This window comes from Strongylocentrotus purpuratus, unplaced genomic scaffold, assembly GCF_000002235.5.
Source record: "Strongylocentrotus purpuratus isolate Spur 01 unplaced genomic scaffold, Spur_5.0 spur5_scaffold_18, whole genome shotgun sequence".
NCBI lineage: Eukaryota > Metazoa > Echinodermata > Echinoidea > Camarodonta > Strongylocentrotidae > Strongylocentrotus > Strongylocentrotus purpuratus.
The window spans coordinates 14,956,737-14,978,750 of record NW_022145603.1 but is presented as its reverse complement, the minus strand read 5'-3'; the positions used below and the strand labels follow the sequence as shown (position 1 = coordinate 14,978,750).

At 38.4% G+C, this 22,014-nt stretch overlaps 1 protein-coding gene across 1 annotated transcript; it reads right to left on the bottom strand.

Moving 5' to 3' along the window:
• Positions 1-549: 549 nt before the first annotated feature.
• Positions 550-14,579, bottom strand: LOC754002. Its single transcript, XM_030989272.1, has 8 exons — positions 14,117-14,579; positions 11,243-11,438; positions 9,295-9,492; positions 7,959-8,136; positions 5,426-5,559; positions 3,378-3,519; positions 1,606-1,778; positions 550-1,445 (listed from the first exon to the last, which is right to left on the bottom strand). Exons 1-8 carry the CDS (start codon positions 14,411-14,413, stop codon positions 1,279-1,281), a joined length of 1,485 nt encoding a protein of 494 aa, XP_030845132.1. The 5' UTR covers positions 14,414-14,579; the 3' UTR covers positions 550-1,278.
• Between the last annotated feature and the right edge of the window lie 7,435 nt (positions 14,580-22,014).

The window sequence follows — 22,014 nt, the reverse complement described above, 5'->3', positions numbered from 1 at the left end:
TACGCCGACTCGTTTCCAATGATAAATTAGTGGCCATGTTTAAAAATTTTAGTAATCGCATTGGATTTCTTTTTCCTAGATGGATGAAAAATTGCATAATACCCCTGGAGGATTTTTTACTTTTTGCCATTTTCATAATCTTTAATTCCTAGGCTTATGTTTAGAATGCATTTCTAACTATGCCTAATACAGGGATATGTATATATTGAGAAAAGCTATATAGGCCTATGTGGGAAATAATTCTTTCAATTTTTTGAATAATTCTGACAGATTTACAAAAATTATTCATTTAAACAATGATACCATCATGAAATATCAGTAATTCACACTGCTTACTAGAAATATCACAAAGATAAATGATTCATAATTCTTGTTTAAAAGAGATTACTTTTTGAAAGCCAATGACAAATATATTACTCTTGTACATGTTTGTTTTTTATCATAATGATTACACATTGTTACCTTCGGTATTACAAAAATACTGTTATCCCTTTTCAGTTGAACAAATTAATTCAATAATTCTCTCAAAGTTCTCTCAAAACAAAAAATAATATTCTCATGGTATATACAAATTTACATTGAATGTTAAGAATAATTATTTTAAAAAGCATTTTTGCTGAAACAAATTTGATTAAAGTTATACGCAATAAGTATTAAGAAGATGACAGCAAGTCCTATTGTGACTACCGTTGTAATACAATTCCTAGTCAAATATGTATGTATCCATGTTGGCACAAGGCAAACATCAGTACTAAGTTTTATCACAGGTATGGTTGGAGCGGGACTGTAATGAACTTCAAGCACAAATCATTTCAGGTTTCTTATAATGCCACATAATTAGTACATTCAGAAAGAGCTTAGAGCCAGAGTACAACTTCATTACGCCACAACAATATTTGGTAAAGTTTCTTTCGTTTGAGTTGATAAATAGAAAAGACATTAACAATTCTTCGCTGCTGCGCAGATTTGTTTTCTTCTTCTGAAGTGGACTATTACACATTATGCAAGAATCGGGATATAATTGCCTGAGACCCATAACAGCATGGGACTTGTCATACAGTGATATATCTACAGTTAAATGTGCATAACTTGAAGTCACACAGGTTCAATCAAAATTTTGGACCACACTATGCAAAATGTGTAATTTAGACTTCCTAAGTCAAATTTGGCAGTGAACTTTTGCAGTCTCAAAAGATTTGACTAACACAGAGTTTACTGTATGTTCTACCTTGGCAATCAAACCTCTTTGTGACATCACAATCCAAACTCTTTGTGACATCACAATGAAACCGTGGCCCCTTGGCAGCTCGACCCACTACCAGCCGTGCAACCGAAGCAGTGGGTGTCAGTCACGATTCCGAGGTCGATGACGTCGGCGGCCGTCGAGATGTCCCAAACGCTGGGCCCTTTTCCCCCGCTAGGAATAGGATGAGGACTTGTGGCATCTGTGGAATGAAAGATACTGCACATTAGTTTTATGATTGCAGGGGACTCGAGGGGAAGTATTCCGGAACCTCAACGTTTAAATGTCAAAATCGAACGCTATTGCAAATTAGTTAAAAAATTGGATCATAGTCAGGTCATATAGTGCTTGGTGGACTTTACCTGTCTGGACATTCAGGGGTCTCCTGCTCTGGAGGTCCAGCTGTTGGTTGAGATCACAGTCAAAGATGCGCCCGTCCCAACCAACGTTGATGGTGTTCCTGCACATCAGACCCTCAACAGCTGCAGGGTTAAAGTTACGGACCAGCATGTCCATGTAGCCTTCCAACTCGTTCCTAATAAAATTGGAAAGATATAGATTTGCATAACTATAATAATGACGAAGAGAAGGAGGAGGAGGAAAAGAAAGAGGAAAAGGAGGAGGAGAAGGAGAATGCTGATGATAATGATGAAATTGATGACGATGAAAATTTTGATGAGGAGGATGAGTATGCTGATGATGGTGAAGATGGTAACAACAATGATGATGACAATGTTGATGATGATGATCAGACCCTCAACAGCTGCGGGGTCAAAGTTACGGACAAGCATGTTCAAGTAGTCTTACGACTCGTGCATAATAAAATTGGACAAATATACATTTATGTTATTATAATGATGATGATGGTGGTAGTGGTGGTGATGGTGGTGATGATAAGGAGCAGGAGGAGGAAAAGAAGAAGGAGGAGGAGGAGGAGAACAAGTAGAATGCTGATGATATTGATGAAAATGATGATGAGGATGATGATGATGATGGTAACAATGATGAAGACAATGATGATGACGAGACCTGCAGGGTTAAAGCTGTGGACCAGCAGGTTCTTCCAACTTGTTCCTAATAAAATTGGAAAGATATAAATTCATGTGAGCATAATGATGAAGAAGGTGGTGGTAGTGGGGGTGATGAGGATGAGGAGGGGGAAGAAGAAAAGAAGGAGAACAATGAGGACAAGAAGGAGGAGGAAGAGAAAGAGAAGTAGAATGCTGATGAAAATGATTAAAGGAGGAGGAAGAGGAGGAGGTTGATGATAATGATGGTGATGATGATGATCAGACCAGCAGGTTCTGCATTGATGGGGGTGATGATGATGGGGAGGAGGAAGAGGAGAAGGAAGATAAGTAGGAAAATGAGAAGAAGGATGAGGAAAAGTAGAATGCTGATGATAATGATTAAAATGATTAAAATGATGATGATGATTAAAATGATGATGGTGATGATGATGATGTGGAGGAAGATGATGATGTGGAGGATGATGATGATGATCAGACCTGCAGGGTTAAACTTGCAGACCATTAGGTTCTTCCAACCCGCTCCTAATAAAATTGGAAAGATATAAATTTATGTGAGTATGATGGTGCTTATAAAGGTAAATGATGATGATGATGGTGATGATGGTGATGATGGTGATGACGATGATGTGACAATGATTATGCTGATGATAAGGATAATGATGATGAGCATGAAAAGGAGGAGGAAATGGGTGATGAGGAGGATGATGATGAAGAAGAGGAGCAGGAAGATAGTATTAGTGATAATGATGAGGAGGTAGAGGAGAAAGAGAATGATAACAAAGATCATGATGATCTGCAATTCTACCGCCTACAATTTTAAGTTCGGCACAAGCACATTCATGTATTCTTCTCATTCATTCACCATACAAGTGGAAAGATACAAGATGATAAAGATAATGATATTACTTCATATTTCTCGCACTTGTCACCATAACCCCTCTTTACGCAAGGGCCAGACATAAGTTGAAGGAGGGATGATGATGATTATCTGTACATATATTGCGTTATTTCTTTCCTTATCATTATCATCTTTGTTAACAATATTCTAATCAATATCATTCAAGTCAGACCAGACCTTTGCATACTCTGATAAGCCTTCTTACCTTCTCACTAAGAAGTCGGTAAACCTTTTGACGGGGATGTTGGTGATGGTGTAGAGATTGTTGAACTTGATACCGAAGGCCTCGTCTAGTTCCTCCTTGTACTTCTGCTCCAAAGGACCCTGCGGGGGTGGTAGGAACGCACCTGCAACAAAAAGAAAGTTACGAGCGCCTTGAGTATTTTGTGTAATGGAGATGGCGCTTCACAAATAATAATAATCAACATCAACATCATCATCATCATCATCAACCTCATTATTATTACGACGTATTTGGTGTTTAGAGCAGAAGTTCCAAATTTGTTAGGTGGGCCAGACATATTTCTGAAAGTATCATGTAGGCTAGTCATCATGTTTCAACACTCCATCACTCACTCAGTCCTCTTGATTTGGGGTTGGCTAAGTATCGTCACAATTGCATCAGTATTTAGGCTTAAAGCGATACCGAACTGATGAACTTTCTGCCCTAGCGTACTACTCATTGCACAGCACCATCTGATGGTCAACTTGCCAACGCTCCGTAACCAATGGCTAATTCCCACTTCGGAGAATGAGGACTCAATGCAAGAACCAACAGCTCAGCCAGGGAAGCAGCGACCATACTGCTACAGCTGACCTGAGATGGCGCTAGAGCGTATTTTGCAGTAGTGTTTCTAGTACAGTTAGCTTTAAAGTAGTATTGCTGAAATAAAATACCCTACATGTACACTTAACAACTAAATTCATACTTCATATCTTTACCGAGTGATGTCTTTCTTTAGAAAAATGACATATTAAAGCTTTACCGGTGATACATCTAAAAGTATTCCAATAAAGGCCCTTATTCATTGTTAATTTCTTTGGTAATTTCTTTGGTAATGTTAGTAATGTTTGATCTTCTTGGTAATTTAAGTACTGGTAATGTTAATTTGTTAAGTTATGTTAGAAATATTTGATCTTCTTGTTAATTTAAGTAATGATAATTTGTTAAGTTATGTTAGTAATATTTTGTGTTCTTGGTAATTTGAGTAATGTTAATTCTATTTAGTAATATTGATTTTTGTTTGTAGTAATTTTGATTTGTGTACATGTACAGCGCTTTGAAACTTTTGTCACAAGCGCTATATAAATTTGTCATATTATTATTATTATTATTCAATTATTCCACCTTTCATTCTCGAATTACGAAAGACACAAAACACATCAAATTTACGATGGGTGTGAATAATTTAATTGTGAACTGTACATGTATTCTGAAGGACACTATACAGCCATTTTACTTATCTTATCTAAAAGCTAAGTAAAAAAAATGACATATTTCAAGGATTGAATTCAAAACGAACCAGACAGTTAAAGACAACAAGTGCCCCGTATGAAAATTCCTTATTTTACAATTCCCTCACCCAAAGACTCTCCGAGAGACTAGGGGGTATTTCTTAATGGGACCACGGGTTTGGTGTGTGCAAGACTTGTACACCCATCAATGGTATTTCCCCTAAGTCTTGTGTCAACAATTTATGGCCTACTGCACATGGAAACTTAGACCCCGTTCTCACTCACTTTGAAAGTGGTCTTAGTTAGACCGCTCCAGACCGCTCCAGAGGAACGGGTCTTGAGGAACGGTTTGCGAGCGTTCACACTCCGAGCAGTTTTTATGGCTCAAACCGCTCCACGAGTCAAAGTGGTCTTGTTGCTATGGCAGCTCAGGTAGGCGGGTCAATTTTTTTGCGCGCGGAATCCAAACCGTATGTACCGTACTACATGTTTCGCACCGAAGGTCACTAGCTCACTTCCGTTCAAAGTACGCTTTCCGTTCACATTGCACGTTAGAGCGCTCTTAATAAGACCCGCTCCTCAAGACCACCTCGGAAGGTGGACTTCTGGAGCGGTCCAGAAGTCCGCTTCCTGGACCACTTTGAGCATTCTCACTCACCTAAGAACCGCTCCTGAGGAGCGGGTCTTAGTTAGAGCGCTCCAGAGCGCTCCAACGAAGTGAGTGAGAACGGGGTCTTACTACCATCTCAAAAGAGTAGGTATTAGTTTTCAACTGATTCTAAGTGGTCGTATTGTCACCTAGAGGGTTGTAGACTAGATGTATTTCCAGACCGCTGTCGGGATGCCCGTATCCTAGATCGTTGAGGGTCTGTAGCGCCACCATGCTGCGCTGGAACACTTGACTGCCCCTCTGGATATTGACATTCTTGGCACTGCAAGGAACAAAATAAAATGATACAATACTCTTTAAAATCTTTAAAGGCATCGTTTAACAATGTTAGATCTGAGATGCATGGCCCTACGTGTCATCAGTGCCTGTGATATGGTGTAATATTGAAGCCCTAAAAAAAATGCGCATCAAAAATGGTCAAGAAGTGCCTCAAAAAAGTAAAAACCTTTGAGTGTCCGGTTTTACGATACTCATTTTACCCAATAGACTGTAGTGTTAGGAAAACGCAAAATTTGATTTCGATTTCAAATCATAAATGTCTTGATAATCAGACAGGCGATCGGCTTGTGAAAGTCATGGGATTCATGTATGACCCAAAGGTTTATAATTATGATTGCTGCATGAGCTAAATCAAGGATTTTTTTTAAAGGATCTGAGACAAAGTTACCGGATCCCTTTAACAGAAATTAGACAATATTCTTAAACAAGATGCCTCTGCTCTAAATTCAGTACAGGAAATGGATGAAATTATTCATTACATATCACAATGAAAACAAAAAGCCTACAATCAAATGTCAATTAATGACCATGACCTTGACCTACAAGCCCCAGAAATGGATCATCTTCCTATGGTAATACTGTCATGATTTGTAAATGTTGCAATAGTAAGACTTAAAAACTTTACTTTTTGAATTGCTATAACGATGATCTTAATTTTAACTTTGATCCAAGACACAAGATTTGATATTCACATGTTGAATACCGGTAGTAAAGATTAAACTAGATGGAATTTTGACTGCGCGCAGTCGAAAATGATGCCTCCGCCATAGAGCAATTTAAACAAGTTTGGAGTTTAAATCTCCAGTGGTTCTTGAGATATCATGATAACAATCTCAATGTATGGAATTTCATAAGTTGACCTCTGTGACCCTTGACCTTTGACCTACGTGCTCCAAAATCTAATCAGATTGTCTTCCTATGGTGATACACACTATCATTAAGTTTGAAGTTTAAATCTCCAGTGGTTCTTGAGATATTATGATATGGTGATACATACTATCATTAAGTTTGAAGTGAAAATTCTCCAGTGGTTCTTGAGATATCGCAATAACGATCTCAATGTATGGAATTTCATAAGTTGACCTCTGTGACCCTTGACCTTTGACCTACGTGCTCCAAAATCTAATCAGATTGTCTTCCTATGGTGATACACACTATCATTAAGTTTGAAGTTTAAATCTCCAGTTGTTCTTGAGATATTATGATAACAATCTCAATGTATGGAATTTCATAAGTTGACCTCTGTGACCCTTGACCTTTGACCTACGTGCTCCAAAATCTAATCAGATCGTCTTCCTATGGTGATACATACTATCCTTAAGTTTGAAGTTTTTACATCTCCAGTGGTTCTTGAGATATCATGATAACAATCTCAATGTATGGAATTTCATAAGTTGACCTCTATGACCCTTGACCTTTGACCTACGTGCTCCAAAATGTAATCAGATTGTTTTCCTATAGTGATACACACTATCACTAAGTTTGAAGTTTAAATCTCCAGTGGTTCTTGAGATATCATGATAACAATCTCAATGTATGGAATTTCATAAGTTGACCTCTGTGACCCTTGACCTTTGACATACGTGCTCCAAAATCTAATCAGATCGTCTTCCTATGGTGATACATACTATCCTTAAGTTTGAAGTTTAAATCTCAAATGGTTCTTGAGATATCGCGCTAACAAACTCAATACAAGGAATTTCATAAGTTGACCTCTGTGACCTGTGACCTTTGACCTACGTACTCCAAAATCTAATCAGATCGTCTTCCTATGGTGATAAATACTATTCCCGAGTCTTAAGTTTAAATCTTAAATGGTTCTTGAGATATTGTGATAACGGTCAAACGGGACGAACGTACGGACGTACGGACGGACAACCCGAAAACATGATGCCTCCGGCACCACCTTCGGTGGCGGAGGCATAAAAACAAACCTTATCTACCTTCATCAGACATAATTTTAACTGGAGGCCCTGTGTGTAGGAGAGTCACAACCTACATGTTAATATGCTACTACTTGCAAAGAGAAGGGCATAAACCCAGTGTTTAGTGTGCCTGCATTCACAACTCGTAATCTTCATGCAGATCATCAGGGTAGGCTGCATAGATCTTTAAAGATAACAAGTAGAAGAAGAAGTCCAGCTGTCATGAGGCATTACAAAAAGATGTTGTATTGCCCTTTGCGACCGACCCAAAAATCTTGAAATCTAATGTCGGCTTTAAAAAAAAAGTGTATTAAAGCATTCAAACTGAGAAATATCAGCCCAAAGAGGAAGTTTTTAAAAAAGTTGAAAAAAAAAAGATTTCCGACCAACCGACCCATGTTTTGGCACCGAAAGGGAAATGCAACATCTTTCTTTTTTTAGGCCTTATTCTACTAACCTGTAACATGGGAGTGATGCTATAACCGTGATCCCATTCTTGGCGAGAAACTCAGCAGTGTCTTCTTGACCCGGTTCAAGCAGGGCCGTCAGGTTGCATCGGTCAATGACCTCACGACCCATCCTACGACCCTCGGACGCCAGGTAACGGAACTGGGAGCACAACTCAGGGGCTCCACCTAATAAATAAAATGAAGACGTTGATGCAGATTCAAACCTTCTGCTATTAAAGCCTCACTGCACTACTTATAGTTATTGTGCCCTCTATATATAGCAAACAATGCCTATACAAATCGGTGACCGTTGGTCCCCCATGGTCCCCTTTTTGTTATGTTAATTGAGACCTGATTTGATGAGATAACCACCTGTCAAAGTTCTACAGAATTTGATGTTGGCTGCAAAAGGGACATAGTATATTTAAGAAAGCTATAACATGCTTATGCTTGTTAAAAAAGCAACCGGGGGGGGGGGGGGGGGACCTCAATGTACCTGTATAGCTATTTAGTTGTAAAGTTGGTATTCTGGTAAAATTTATATCTAAAGTTGGGTTTCATTTCAGTCTAATTCAACAAAATAAAGTTAACCAAAATATTAATTTTCCTTTTTTATAAAGGAACCTAGATCTTACCGTAGGCAGAATTCTGGCCTATTAAAGAGTTCATATACCAAAACTAGATTAAACCAGATTTATAATCATCTATAAAACTACAAGCCATAGAGCTTCAAAATATGCTATGATGAAACCTGCTTAAAGGTAAAGACCAGTATTGGAAACGCCCCAATTTCAAAAAATGAAATGGAAGCTCTTATTACCAATCATGTGAAAGAATATATTTTGACTAATACATGATGATAAAAATTTTGCCGGGAAACCGCCTACTAATTGATATATTTGGTAAATTAGTTTATCTACATGGTCTGTGAGAGATAAACGCACATGTCGCGCACGTGTGCGTATAGTCCCATATACATCTTTCTGTGTACAGTGCTTGTAACTTTACGAAGACTGGGCCTAATTTCTTATCATTTTGATGATTCCAGAACCTCGCAGTACACACCAATACTTATATGCTAGATGATCAACCTTTTCTGATCGATTCCACAATGTTTCTTTCACAATGCAATCGCATGACCATAACTGGTCTTTACCTTTAAGTGACCACCTGTATAGAAAGACCACCTGTCTGTAAAGCCACATTTCTTGTTTCCCTTGAAAATCCTTCCTTATGGAACTATACTAAAAGAACCTGTACCTAAAGACCTCCTGCCTATAAAGACTGCTTTCCTTGTCTCCCTTGAGCAGTCTTTATATTCATTGTATTCTGTAATTCACCAACCTGTAAGATCTAGAGTGTGCACACTGGGACTGCTCTCCAGGATGGCCATGCACTTCTCGGCCGTCTCTCGATCCATCATCTCCTTCCTCCGAGGTGAAGACTCCACGTGGCAGTGGTTACAGGCCTGGTTGCAGTGCAGACCAATGTTGAGCTGCAGGATCTCGATCTCGATCTTCCGCAGGAGGGAATTGCATTTCTCTGTTGAGATAGACATAAAGTTTGTTTGTTTATTTGATTCACTCGACTACTAAGAAAGCATGTGTATGCTTGTGAGTAACCAACCAGAAAACGTAACGGCTGTAAGTCCTCTCCGAGGTTCTTAGTGATGAGGATTAATGCCTTACCAAAGGGCATTAGCGCACTTGCAGTAGAGACCTATGTTCAGCTGCAGGACCTCGATATCGATCTTCCGCAGGAGGGAATTGCATTTCTCTGTTGAGAAAGAAATAAAATTATTTTCATTGCTTTGTTCAGAGATACAGTCATGGTGTAGTCTGTGTGTCAAGTAAACACAACCCTCTTAGAGACCTACAATTCAGCTGCAGGACCTCGATCTTGATCTTCCGCAGGAGGGATGTGCATTTCTCTGTTCAGGGAGAAATAAATTTTGTTTGTTTATTTCACCTGACTGCTAAGAAGAATGATCAAAATCCCTTGGACAGGAAGTTCTCAGACGAGCTGGAGTGCAAAGGAAAATGATACGTGAGATGTTGATTAGGCAGTTGAAGTTCATGGGTCACATTACACGTACAGAAGGCCTAAAGAATCTTGCTTTGTTTATTTCACCTGACTGCTAAGAAGAATGATGAAAATCCCTTGGACTGACAGAGTTAGTAATGAGGAAGTTCTTAGACGAGCTGGAGTCCAAAGGAAAATGATACGTGAGATGTTGATTAGGCAGTTGAAGTTCATGGGTCACATTACGTGTGTATTTGTATTTTATATACTTTACCTTAGTTAATTATGTCATTTGTAGTTTAAGGAGCCTATCCACAACAAGCTCTGCTTTTCCACAGGCTCCACCACTATATCTCTTAAGTTCAACTTAATGGACAATATTCTGAATAGTGTGTACCGGTATTGTATGTACATGTATATTATAATCATTTTCAATATGTTGTTACACTCTTTGTAAAATAAGATATTGTGGAAACCAATAAACTATCTATCTATCTATAAAGAAGGCCTAGAGAATCTTGTTTTGACAGGGAAAATTGTGGGAAGAAGGAGTAGAGGAAGAAGGAGGATACTTTGGATGTTTAGTCTGTAGAAATTGTTGGAAGAGAGGAGTGAAATAACTGGGAGTGGTGGTAATAGAGCAAGCTAGGAACTGAGGGTTGTGGAACAGCATGATTGCCAAAGTCAATTGATATACTGAGCACTTACATGTAGAGAGAGAGAGAGAGAGACAGCTAAGAAAGCATGCTTGTGGGTAACCAACCAGGGAACTAGCAGCTTTAATTCTTCTCCGAGGGTCTTAGTGATGAGGATTGTTACACCTTACCATAGCGCACTAGCGCATCGATTTGGTTTCAAAACCAGGACCCCTCTGTCACTAGACCACTACCGTACTTTACCACTGAGCCATAGCACTATGTGTTATCAGTGTCTGTGATATGGTGGAATATTGAAGCCCTTAAAAAAATTGTGCTTCAAAATGATCATGAAGTGCCTCAAAAAGTAAAAATCTTGAAGTGACTGGTTTTCCATACTCATAACCCCCAATAGACTGTAGTGTTATAAAAATCGTTGGGAATTTTTTTTTTTTAAATTTTGATTTCCAATCATAAATATCCTGATGATCAGACAGGCAATCGGCTTGTAAAAGTCATGGGGTTCCTGACTGACATAAAGGTTTATAGTTATCATTGCAGCATAAGCTAAATCCAGGATTTTTTTTCAGAATCTGAGACAAAGATACCCCATCCCTTTAGCAATTAATGGTTACCTCCCGTTTCTTCATGATGGAACCTTTTGAGGAAATCTCTGAAGGATGGAATACCCAGGTGGTCTAGCGCCCTTTGCTTCTTCTTTCGCTCTTCCCTCGTCAGTTTGGCCTGCCCCATCTCCTTCAGCTTCTGGGCCGTGATCTTGAATTCTTCGTCTTTCTCCATCTCCCTCAGAGTCTCAGGGATGAGGGAGTCCTAGGAGAGAGAGAAAATAGAGTTTAAAGGTACTATGTCCCATTTGCAGACCAAAAAATGAAAGTTTAATTCCAACGGCATTTGAAAGATAATACTAATTCAGAACTTCCCTAAAAAAGGTGGGGATTGATAATGTCTTCAAGTGAGAAAATAACGACTATTAGTTGTCAAATCAACTTAGGAGCTGCGCAAAGATTCAATCAGTTTAATTTTGGCCATCACAAGGAGTCGGTTATTGATGTAGACAAATGCTCATGTACCCTTTACAGCTCATTTTATGTATATTATTACCAAAGAAGAAAAAAAGCCAGTCAATCACTCAATAGTGTCTGACAGTGAAGTCTAGCAAGTAAACAGGTTTCCTTGCATAATTAGAATATTAGGACACTGCTACATGTAACGTTTAAATTTCACAGATAGGACATACATGACATATTCAAAATTCCTGCAAAGTTCTACAGAATTTGAGGTTGGCTGCAAAAGGGACATAGTACCTTTAAGAGAACGGTAGGTTCTGGCAGGTAAAACGATGGTTCTGACAAATATAAGACATAATTTGTGAGTCATTTTGTTAACGTCAGTTGGGAAGAATATCATAGCAGAAATGTCACATTTAAAGCCCGTCTGTACTAGTTTGGCCAGGAGGGATTAGACCTCCCTGCAAGGTCACTGACAGGTGGTTATCTCATCAAATCAGCTCTCAATTAACAAAAGAAAAAGGGCTTCATGGGGGACCAACAGTTACCGCTAAGGCTTTGTTGGCTATATAGAGGGCGCCAGTGGCGTACGCATGATTTTTTCAAGGAGGGTGTTTGAAAATTTGATAATCGCGCCGACCGATATTTTGCTCGGGTGGGGGGGGGGGGGGGGGGGGGGGGGGAGTGAGAGATTTTTTTTTTTTTTTCACACAAAAATTGAGGGGGGGGGGGGGTTTAACTCCCAAAACAAAACTTGGACTGAACCTCACAGGACACCATTTGGCACCATTTGGCAATGGGAACACAACACCTTGTTAACTTGACACTTGAGGAATTACAAAAAATCAGTTACAACATGTAGTTGTATGGTGCATGAGGGTTCCTTTTCCACAAATGATAATGTATCATTATAATTTTACTGTAGCAGTAGCAAACTCATATTCATATATTTGTATCAGACTGGTCAGTTTCTTTGACTCTGTGTATATTATTTCTACCATTGTCATCTATCTGTTTGTATTTGTAATCCAACCTCAAGTTTCGGTTGCTATAAAGAAATAATAATAAAGTACATGTAGACCTTTGTATGAAATAGAGGAAACTTGTAAAGGTCACTGCCTGTATCCCTAGATTCCAGGCGACCTAAAGTGAATTGAACTGCTCTCTTTGTCCCATCGATCTTGATTCTCAACTATACGCACAAGGGCAGAAACCCAGCAGATAATGATCATTTGTACAAACTTTAAAACCCATCTAGACAAATACTGGAGGCGTGTTAATGACAGTTATGTAATATTTATTTATTTATGTAAAGTCGGTTTATTTATATACGGTACATGTAAAGGTGGGAGCAGTCTTTTCCTATTCTTTTCACATAGACTTTGTCTCAGATTCTGAAACAAAATCCTGGATTTAGCTCACGCTGCAATAATAATTAGGAACCTTCAGGTCAGATGCAGGCACCCCATGACTTTTACAAGATATTTATGATTGGAAATCGAAACCAAATTCTGCGTTTTCCTAACAGTTTTCATTAAAGATAAACTCCAGTACTGGTTAAAAAAAAAAAAAAAATTCTCACAGAATCAAACGAAACTTACACTGAATGTTCAAGATTACAAATAAATGACATGTGCCAAACAATTTTGGAAGAAAAAGTATACTGGCTGAGTAATGAGCATAGAAAGACGAGGAAAGCAAGGTAGTACTAGCCCCGACACCATGTGTGTTGTCCCATATATAGCTTTCTATGTGAGTGCTTGTTACTTTACCAAGACTCGGTCAAATTTATTATGATTTTGATGACTCCAGAACCTTGCAGTGCACACCAATACTTACATGCTACATGATCAACTGTTTCTGATCCTTTCCACACCTTTTCTTTCACAATGCAATTGCATTACCAGTACTAAAGTTTATCTTTAAACTAGACCTAAGTCTACAGTCTATTGGGGAAAACGAGAATGGTAAAACCGGTCACTCAAAGATTTTTAATTTTTGAGGCACTTCTTGATCATTTTGAAGTGCAAATTTTTTAGGGCTTCAATATTACACCATACCACAGACATTGGTAACATGTAGGGCCGTGCATCTCAGATTTAACATTGTTAAACGATGCCTTTAACAATAACAGTAAGTCAATAACTACAATGTACATGTACTTGTTTGTTCCGTTTTTCCATGTAATCATGCAAAAAAAAAAGAGATAAATTTATAGAGAATGTTGTCAAAAAAATTTTAAATTGCCGACTTTGTGGATAGAAAAACCATGGCTTAAGTTTGATTGAATCTCTCAATAGTTTCTACCCAACTTCAGGGAAATGCAGAAAGAGTTGATCGATAAATTAATGAATATCCACACTCCAGTTGGGTGAGGCCGATTGAATTTTGACTGAGACTAGAGAGGTTGTAACTTGTAAGTTTTGTTTTAACCTGTTTAGTTTAGACTCTATTTTGTTTTGAATTTGACAATTTACTCACCATTTTGGCCATTTTCAATTTCACGCGTTCTTTCTTCTTCTGTAACTGTGCATTTGTTGTGCTTTGCGTCGGCTTAACAGGTCTTGCCAACTTGTGTTCATGGATATCTACACTTGTATTGAAGTCGGGCAAGTCCGGAACAGAATTGTGCAAGTTTAAGTGAGTGTGGAATGCGGAGGTCGGAGGTAAGCAAGGGCCATGAGGGTTCGCTCTCCCCCAGAACTCTGGCGTGGATCCGCTGGTGAGAGTCCCTCCTCTAAGCGCCCGCCTGCAAATTGATGATGGCAAGCGAAGCATGTTGATATCTTCGTGTAACTCTTCCCAGGAGCAAGAGTACGAGTGTAACTCTGTATCAATTCGAACTCATATAAAAACAACTGAATTGTGCTGAGCTGAGAAACCTCAGAGTCCGTAGTTTCTAGATAGATCTCTCTTGCACAAATGCACTGCACTAACTGCGCTGCGAGCTGCTAGCTGAACAATAACAGATCCTGGCAATCGTTCACAGGTAGTCACGTGATGATATCAAAGTCACTTGACTACAACCAACAACATTCGTCAGAGGCAATAAAGCTGGAGAACCATTCGAGATCATTCAAGTCTACGCAGGGGCGGATCCAGGATTTTCTAAAGGGGGGGGGGGGGTTATGAAATTGTGAGCTCAAAGCAAAGCTTTTATGGCGTGGGGTCCGGGGCCCGCTTAAGGGCCCCGGAAAATTGTGAACCTTATGTATAAGATGCTCTATGGTAGGCCTACCTATAGTATACGAGACATTTCGTCGCTGTTTTCACGAAGTGACGGTAGTGAAAAAAAATTGCATTCACTTTGCGTTACGATTTTCCTCACTACCGTCACTTCGTGAAAACATATCAATCGAAAAACATATCTTAATACATACACACAACTTTAGGGAAGTGGAGAGGAGAGAGAGAGAGAAGGATACATGAAATCTGCTGGGGAAAAAAAAAAAAGCAATTAAAACTTGCTATATCATTACTCGAAAGCATGTCACCCCCCAATGATTATAGTAGGTAAAAGTCATGCGCTATATAAATAATCTCATGAACTAACTCATATAAACTAATAAAGCCCACAAGTGTTTTGCTTATGCAGTTGTCTTTCTCCTAATAAATAAATAAACCCTCTACACATACAGGTACACGACGCCCCCTTGTCTATATGCCAGAGTGACCTAGGTTGAGTCCCGGCCCCCCCCCCCCCCCCACTCAGTGTTATTTAGGGTACGCATATGCTCGTTCCCTATTTTTTAAAGCACCCCCTATCTGAGGACTGCCAACATTTTCGAACCCCCCTTTCGCGGGCTTTTCGCGGCCTTTTCCTGCTTTGGAGACCCCCCTAAATCAGGAAAAATGCTCAATGTACCCCCCTAAATTCTGAATAATTTCTCAGGAGTCCAAAGAGATAAGAAGAAAAAAAAGAAAAAACACCCCTTTTGTGAAGAAATCTCCGGTGAAAGTCAAATACACCCCTTTTTTTACAATTCTCGGGCCGGACTTTGTCGCACGAAAAGTACCCCTTTACCGGACATTTTGGCAACACGCATGCGGTCATTCCGACCCCTGAGTGGGGGGGCCGGGGGTTGAGTTTATCAACCGAGAAGCGTACGGCGTAACATAACTCGCTGGGCTGGTAAGAAGGCATCATAGAAAGGACAGGGCCAGCGTGAGTTGGAACTGTGTGCGGATCGTGGTTTAATTTGAAATAATTTTTTGTTTTTATTTTTTTGTAGACTATGACTAATATTTTATTAAAATGAGATTGGAAAAAGAAAGAAAGAAATAATAATTTTACCAAGACATTAAAAGAAAGAGATGCGATGAAATTGGCAACAATAGTCAAATTTGACTAATAGCCATTATAATACCAAACGAACAACAACAACAACAGAAAACAAGGACGATTTCTTAATGGTAAACTGAACATATTTTGTTGTCGGAAGGAAAAAAAAGGGGGGAGGGCGTGCATCGAGTGGTAAAAGATAGTGTGATAAAAAGAGAGACAGTGAAAGAAAAAAGAGAGAAACGAGGGGGAAATGATACACTGCAATAGCCTTATTAATTTGCATGCATGACGTTTCATTATCCGAGGAATACCGACCGGCGTATGCCGTGTTGTTCCCCCCCCCCCCCCCCCCCCCTCCAACAAAAAAATACAAAGATAATTATACTAAAGTAGTCCCTCATAATTTTTGATGTACGTTAGGCTATAGCGGACTGATTACCATAATTTTGGGGCCTATATCATTTTCAGCTAAGGGTCTTACAACATTTACTATTAGTGCTGTTGATGATTTTGTTTGGCAGAGACGTATATGGCAAGCCCAGTGCCCAATAAGTCCGATAATGTCCGTTTTCTGCCGATAAACTAAGAGTTTATCGACCCCAAAACTGAGTTTATCCGTTTTTCGCCGATAAACTGAGAGTTTATTGACCCCAAAACTGAGTTTATCAAACTATAGAAACTTATTTTTTCGAGGGCAACATACTCTGAATATCAAGTGATAAACTCGGGTTTTCGGATAATAGCTTTACACTTGAGTTTATCGGACTTATCGGGCATTGGGTTTGCCATAGACATACAGTTATAGATTAATGAGATCAGGTAATGATAGCAAATACATTCTCACAGAATCCAACAAAACTTACACTGAATGTTCAAGATTACAAATATGACAAGTGCCAAACGATTATGGTAGAAAATGAATAGGGGCTGAGTAAAGAGCACAGATAGATAAGGAAATCAAGGTTGGTAAAAGTAGCCAGACACCATGTTCGACACCAACTGTCACTAAATTATTGTGCAAAATAATGATAGTTGTGTTTTGTTTTTGTGTTTTTTTTTAAGATGGTTTCCAGCAAGTTTTTGTGAGTTTATTTTTATTTTACCAGTTCAAACAATCAATCTTCTGCAGGATAAACAATCCAGAAAGATTTATAGCCATGTTCTCTCGACATATGGTTTCCATACCAGAGCTCATTAGTAGCTTTAACTTTGATGTAAAATATAAGGAAAACAAACGTCTTTGGGCCCCAACGCAACAGGTTTTTGTATTTATACAAGACATTAATTTTCCAGAATGAATAAACAGTAAATCGTTGAAACCGGCAACACGTGAACTTTAATGTTTACTCTGCTACACTAATAATTCGCAAAAGGCAGCATTTAATTGAGTACTCAACTTGTTACGACAATGTTATCTTGAGCTCAAATATTGGTACATATAGGCCTAAGCAATTTCGCCAATGATTCATCATTTTTACATCAATCATACGGCATTGGTTGTTATTGTATTTTATCTTTATCCTTCTTATGTCTTCTTGTCTTCAGTTCTCTGTTAAACGGACAGTTTGGTTTTCTTTTCAATGGGAATAAGTAATTTAGCCAATGATTCATCACTTTTTAATCAATCATACGGCATCGGTTTTTATTGTATTTCAGTTAATAGACGTTGTTTACCTTTATCCTTCTTATCTCTTCTTGTCTTCTCTGTTAAACGGACAGTTTGGTTTCCTTTTCTGTTATTTAGCTCTGGTGGTTCGTAATGTTATGACCCAGAGCATAATAACAGGGATTTCAATAGGAAATCTATTTATTCGGATAGTCATATCTCAGCCAATACTTTACATATTCGATTGGTTTTCGACATTATTTTGGTCATGATTTTTGATGCTCTTTCGGGAAATGAAGTTCAAATTGAGAAATTTTAAAAACAGAATTTTATGATGTCACAGCTTCGGTACTCTATTATGCCTTTTGTATAATGGTCAACATTGATGCTGGTTAAAGGGCGAGAGAGAGACTGAGTGAGAAAATGAGACAAGAGCAAGATCGAGAGCAGTGTCCGTAACGGTTTTAATTAATTTTTTAACGATATTATACCCGGCTGTAGATAGCTGAGGCGTCATAATGATTATGGCTCAAAAGCATTTACGGAAATTCTTCCTTTCGTGTATAGGCCTTCCCGTTTACTTCACCTAGGTGGAGAGTGGGCAAATGTAGATCAATGTCTTGCCAAAGACATTTTTAGTGTCGGGACTCGGACCGCAAACCACGTGATCCAAAGTCCGGTGACGTGTACGCTTGACCGCGACACCTCTGCATTTAGTCCACCTATACAGTGTGTCCCGAAAAAAACTATACACTTTTAAAATGGCTGCCGAGTAACAAATATATGATTCTAGGGGGAATTTTTTTATATGTATGGAAAGCTCATAAACTCAACTTTCATATGACACCAAAAAGTTTGAAAATAATTCATGCTCGGGTGAGCACTGCTCACTTTTGTAAAGGGTATGGAATTAAGTTGCGCAGGAATTAGCCTTCCAATTTGTGAGAGGTAAATCCTTTGGAGCTTAAAACATTGAGGGTGATATGATACATTCATGATTTGCTGAGTGAATTTCATGGTTTATTAAACCAAACTTTTATGCACGGAACAGGAATTTAAATTGTTATTGTAGCATTGTAACTTTCCCTGGTAGACTCAGTGGTGTGTTCATGAGAGTCAGGATGGGGTGATGGTACATGTTGTAATTTCCATGTTACAAACTGTTTATTTTTTACATTTGTGACTTTGAATAAAAACCTTCACCCTACATTTCAGTTACCATTTACCTGAAGAATAAGTAGCCGACATCTTGGACATTCCTTTTGTCAACAAACCGTATTTGAATATTCAATTTACATTATCCCTTCCTGGGTATTGAGTAAATCAATGAGATGTTCAACTAATCTTACAATAATTGAAATGTGGGGTGAAGGTTCTTATTCAAAGTCACAGATGTAAGAGAATAACAGTTTGTAACATGGAAATTACAACATGTACCATCACCCCATCCTGACTCCCATGAACACACCACTGAGTCTACCAGGGAAGTTACAGTACTACAATAAAAAATGCAATTCCTGTTAACTCATGCATAAAATGTTAATCCCATAAACCAAACATTTCACTCAGCAAACCCAAACTTATCACAATTGATCATAAATTGGTCATATAATCCTCAATTCCGTAAGCTCCAAAGGATTTACCTCTCACAAATTGGAAGGCTAATTCCTGCGCAACCAAATTTTGATACCCTTTACAAAATTGAGCAGTGCTCACCCGAGCATGAATTATTTTCGCAACTTTTGGTGTCATACGAAAGTTGAGTATATGAGCTTTCCATACATATATAACTTTTTCCCCTAGAATCATATATTTGTTATTCGGCAGCCATTTCAAAAGTGTATAGTTTTTTTCGGGACACACTGTATATTGTGCTAAAATCAGAGAGAAGGCTCAGTGTTTATAAAGCCCCTCTAAAGTGTTGGGAGCACTAAAAATTTGATGGCAAAATTTCACTTAAATTGTATCACAAACATGACTTGTGAAAGAGGATGATTGTCATTATATTTTCTTCAAGGATTTTCAAAACAAATGTGTTTGAAGTCGAATATTGATGAACCAAATTATGTATTCATTTATCATATTGTCTTCAAACTTTTTTGGGGGGAGGGGGATCTTTGCAGAAGTGAGACTTAAATGACATCTTCTTTCACATTTTACGAATTTAGGGCTCCCAACACTTTAGCCTATATAGGGCTTTAAGGTCTATATACCCCGCTGCAATAAAGTTTTCAATTAAAAGAAGAAACACAAGTCTATAAAAAGAACACTATAGGCCTATTTATATTTTGCAGAACAGTTTATGATACGATATTTTCTTTCCCCTTTAATTTCTTTCTTTCTCTCTATAATCTTTTTTTATTTATTTATTTATTTATAGTTTAACTAATTAATTCTACATCATAGATAATTGGATGAAGAACATTCTCACTGCATTCCTTCGAAGGATATCATGATCATGTAATTCCTCTGCAACTGCATGCCCCTCCCCCCCCCATGCCCATCCCTCCCCCCCCCCCCCCCCACCCCCATATGCCCACTTAGGAAAATAAAAAACGAACACACAATAATTCTAGCCGGATTTTTTTTCTCGCAAACGCTCAACGAAACTCGCCTCTTCTGTTTTATTACATACATGATATTAATATATCTTGTGAGCATCAGTGAAATGCAACATAACAGGAAAATAGGAAATGGATGATTGGGGAATCACAAGCAGGTTAAAACAGAGGAAAGGAAAGACTTCTGTTGCCAGTCGTGCCAGTTACCTCAACCAAGCTGGTATGTAATATGTCCTACTTGTATATTTTGTGTGCAAGTTCTTTCATACGCCGTCTCCGAAGGTTGCGATTGGCAAATGCACCCGCATGGGGATGTGAGGTATTGCGCAATGTCATAGAAATTAGTTCTATGCTCACTTATATGCATAATATATCACCACCGAATAATTACTTTAGTGCCTGATATTGAGACTTAGTTAGAAATAAAACTTCCATTTTTCACATCACCTGTGCCTGCATGATGTGTCCTTTCACATTCTAATGTAGTAAGTCATAGTAAATGACTTATGTAAGCAAACTCTGTAACTAAGTACTTTATCCCCCAAAGATACTCTTTAGATTTAACGAATCAGTAATTACTGCTATTTAATTTAGGTTTCATCAATTGTCACTAAACTAAAGTACCGATTTTGAGTGAAATCAATTGAGTTTTGTACAGTGGTGTTTGAAATGTTGAGAATATATGTTCAATACACAGGACACAGCCAGGATAGTAATGCAGCTGTGTGTGAATTAGGATAGACTAGTATACAGTATAAATCTAGTGTACATCAGTCCCGGGATTTGATTGATTTTTCTATATTCCAGATATTTTATAATCCCCTTTTTTCATTTCTCAGGAGTCCAAAGAGATGAGAGAAAGAAAAAATACACCCCTTTTATTAAAGAAATCTCCGGGTGAAAAGTCAACACCCCCTTTTTTTAGAATTCTCGGGCCGGACTTTGTCGCACGAAAAGTACCCCTTAACCGGATATTTTGGTAACACGCATGGTATCCCTCCGTTCTCGGAGTGGGGGGGGGGGGGGGTGTTGATCATGTTAACTCATATTTCAAACGTTCTCTTCCTAGCTTTCTCACACGTGCAGCATTGCTATCCAGGCCCGGGCCCCATTTCACAAAACTTTTCATCAGTGACAAAATAAGGCGGTATAAACTAGTGAAATCCTTGCTTCTGATTGCATGGTTATCAGCAGATTTTGTCACTGAATTTTGTCATTTGTCATTGAATAAAGGCTTTGTGATATTACGCCTGGTTGTGTATTAAGTTGCGCGACACTGCGCTGAGTACATACACGCAACATTTTGTAAAACCTGCTGTATGATACTTTCCAACGGTTTAACAAAGATTTTAATGAATGTTGATGACAACTAACGAATGGAACTTATACAAGTTACGTTGGTGAAAATTTATTTCGTTTTACAGATATTACATGTATACTTTTGCGATTGGGCCAACCATGTTCCGCCATTTTCTATGACCTCTAATTCCGCTCATGCAACCTCTAGTTCCGCTCATGCAACCTCTAGTTCCGCTCCTTTTATTCCGCATGCGTGCTTTATATCACAGATCCGACCCCTAGTTTAGTTCAATTTCGAATTTTGTTCTTTCCCCTTACCGATTTTGAGTTTTTGTTGTCGTTCATAAATTTGTTATCTTCTACAATACTGCTTTGTGACCTTTCATTCCATAAAATTGAATGTATAGCATGTTTACAAGTTTTTTTTTTCCATACACTGACTTTTGATTTGATTTCTCAATATAATTAATTGATATTGCATTGTTTTTAGGTACTTGACAAACAATTATGTTTGTACATTTCTCCATCAAATTAAGTTTATCGTTACACATCTGACTGATAAAAACACATCATTTTGTTTGTAACATCTTTGGGAGATATGCTTCTATTTAGGATACCAATTTTCTGT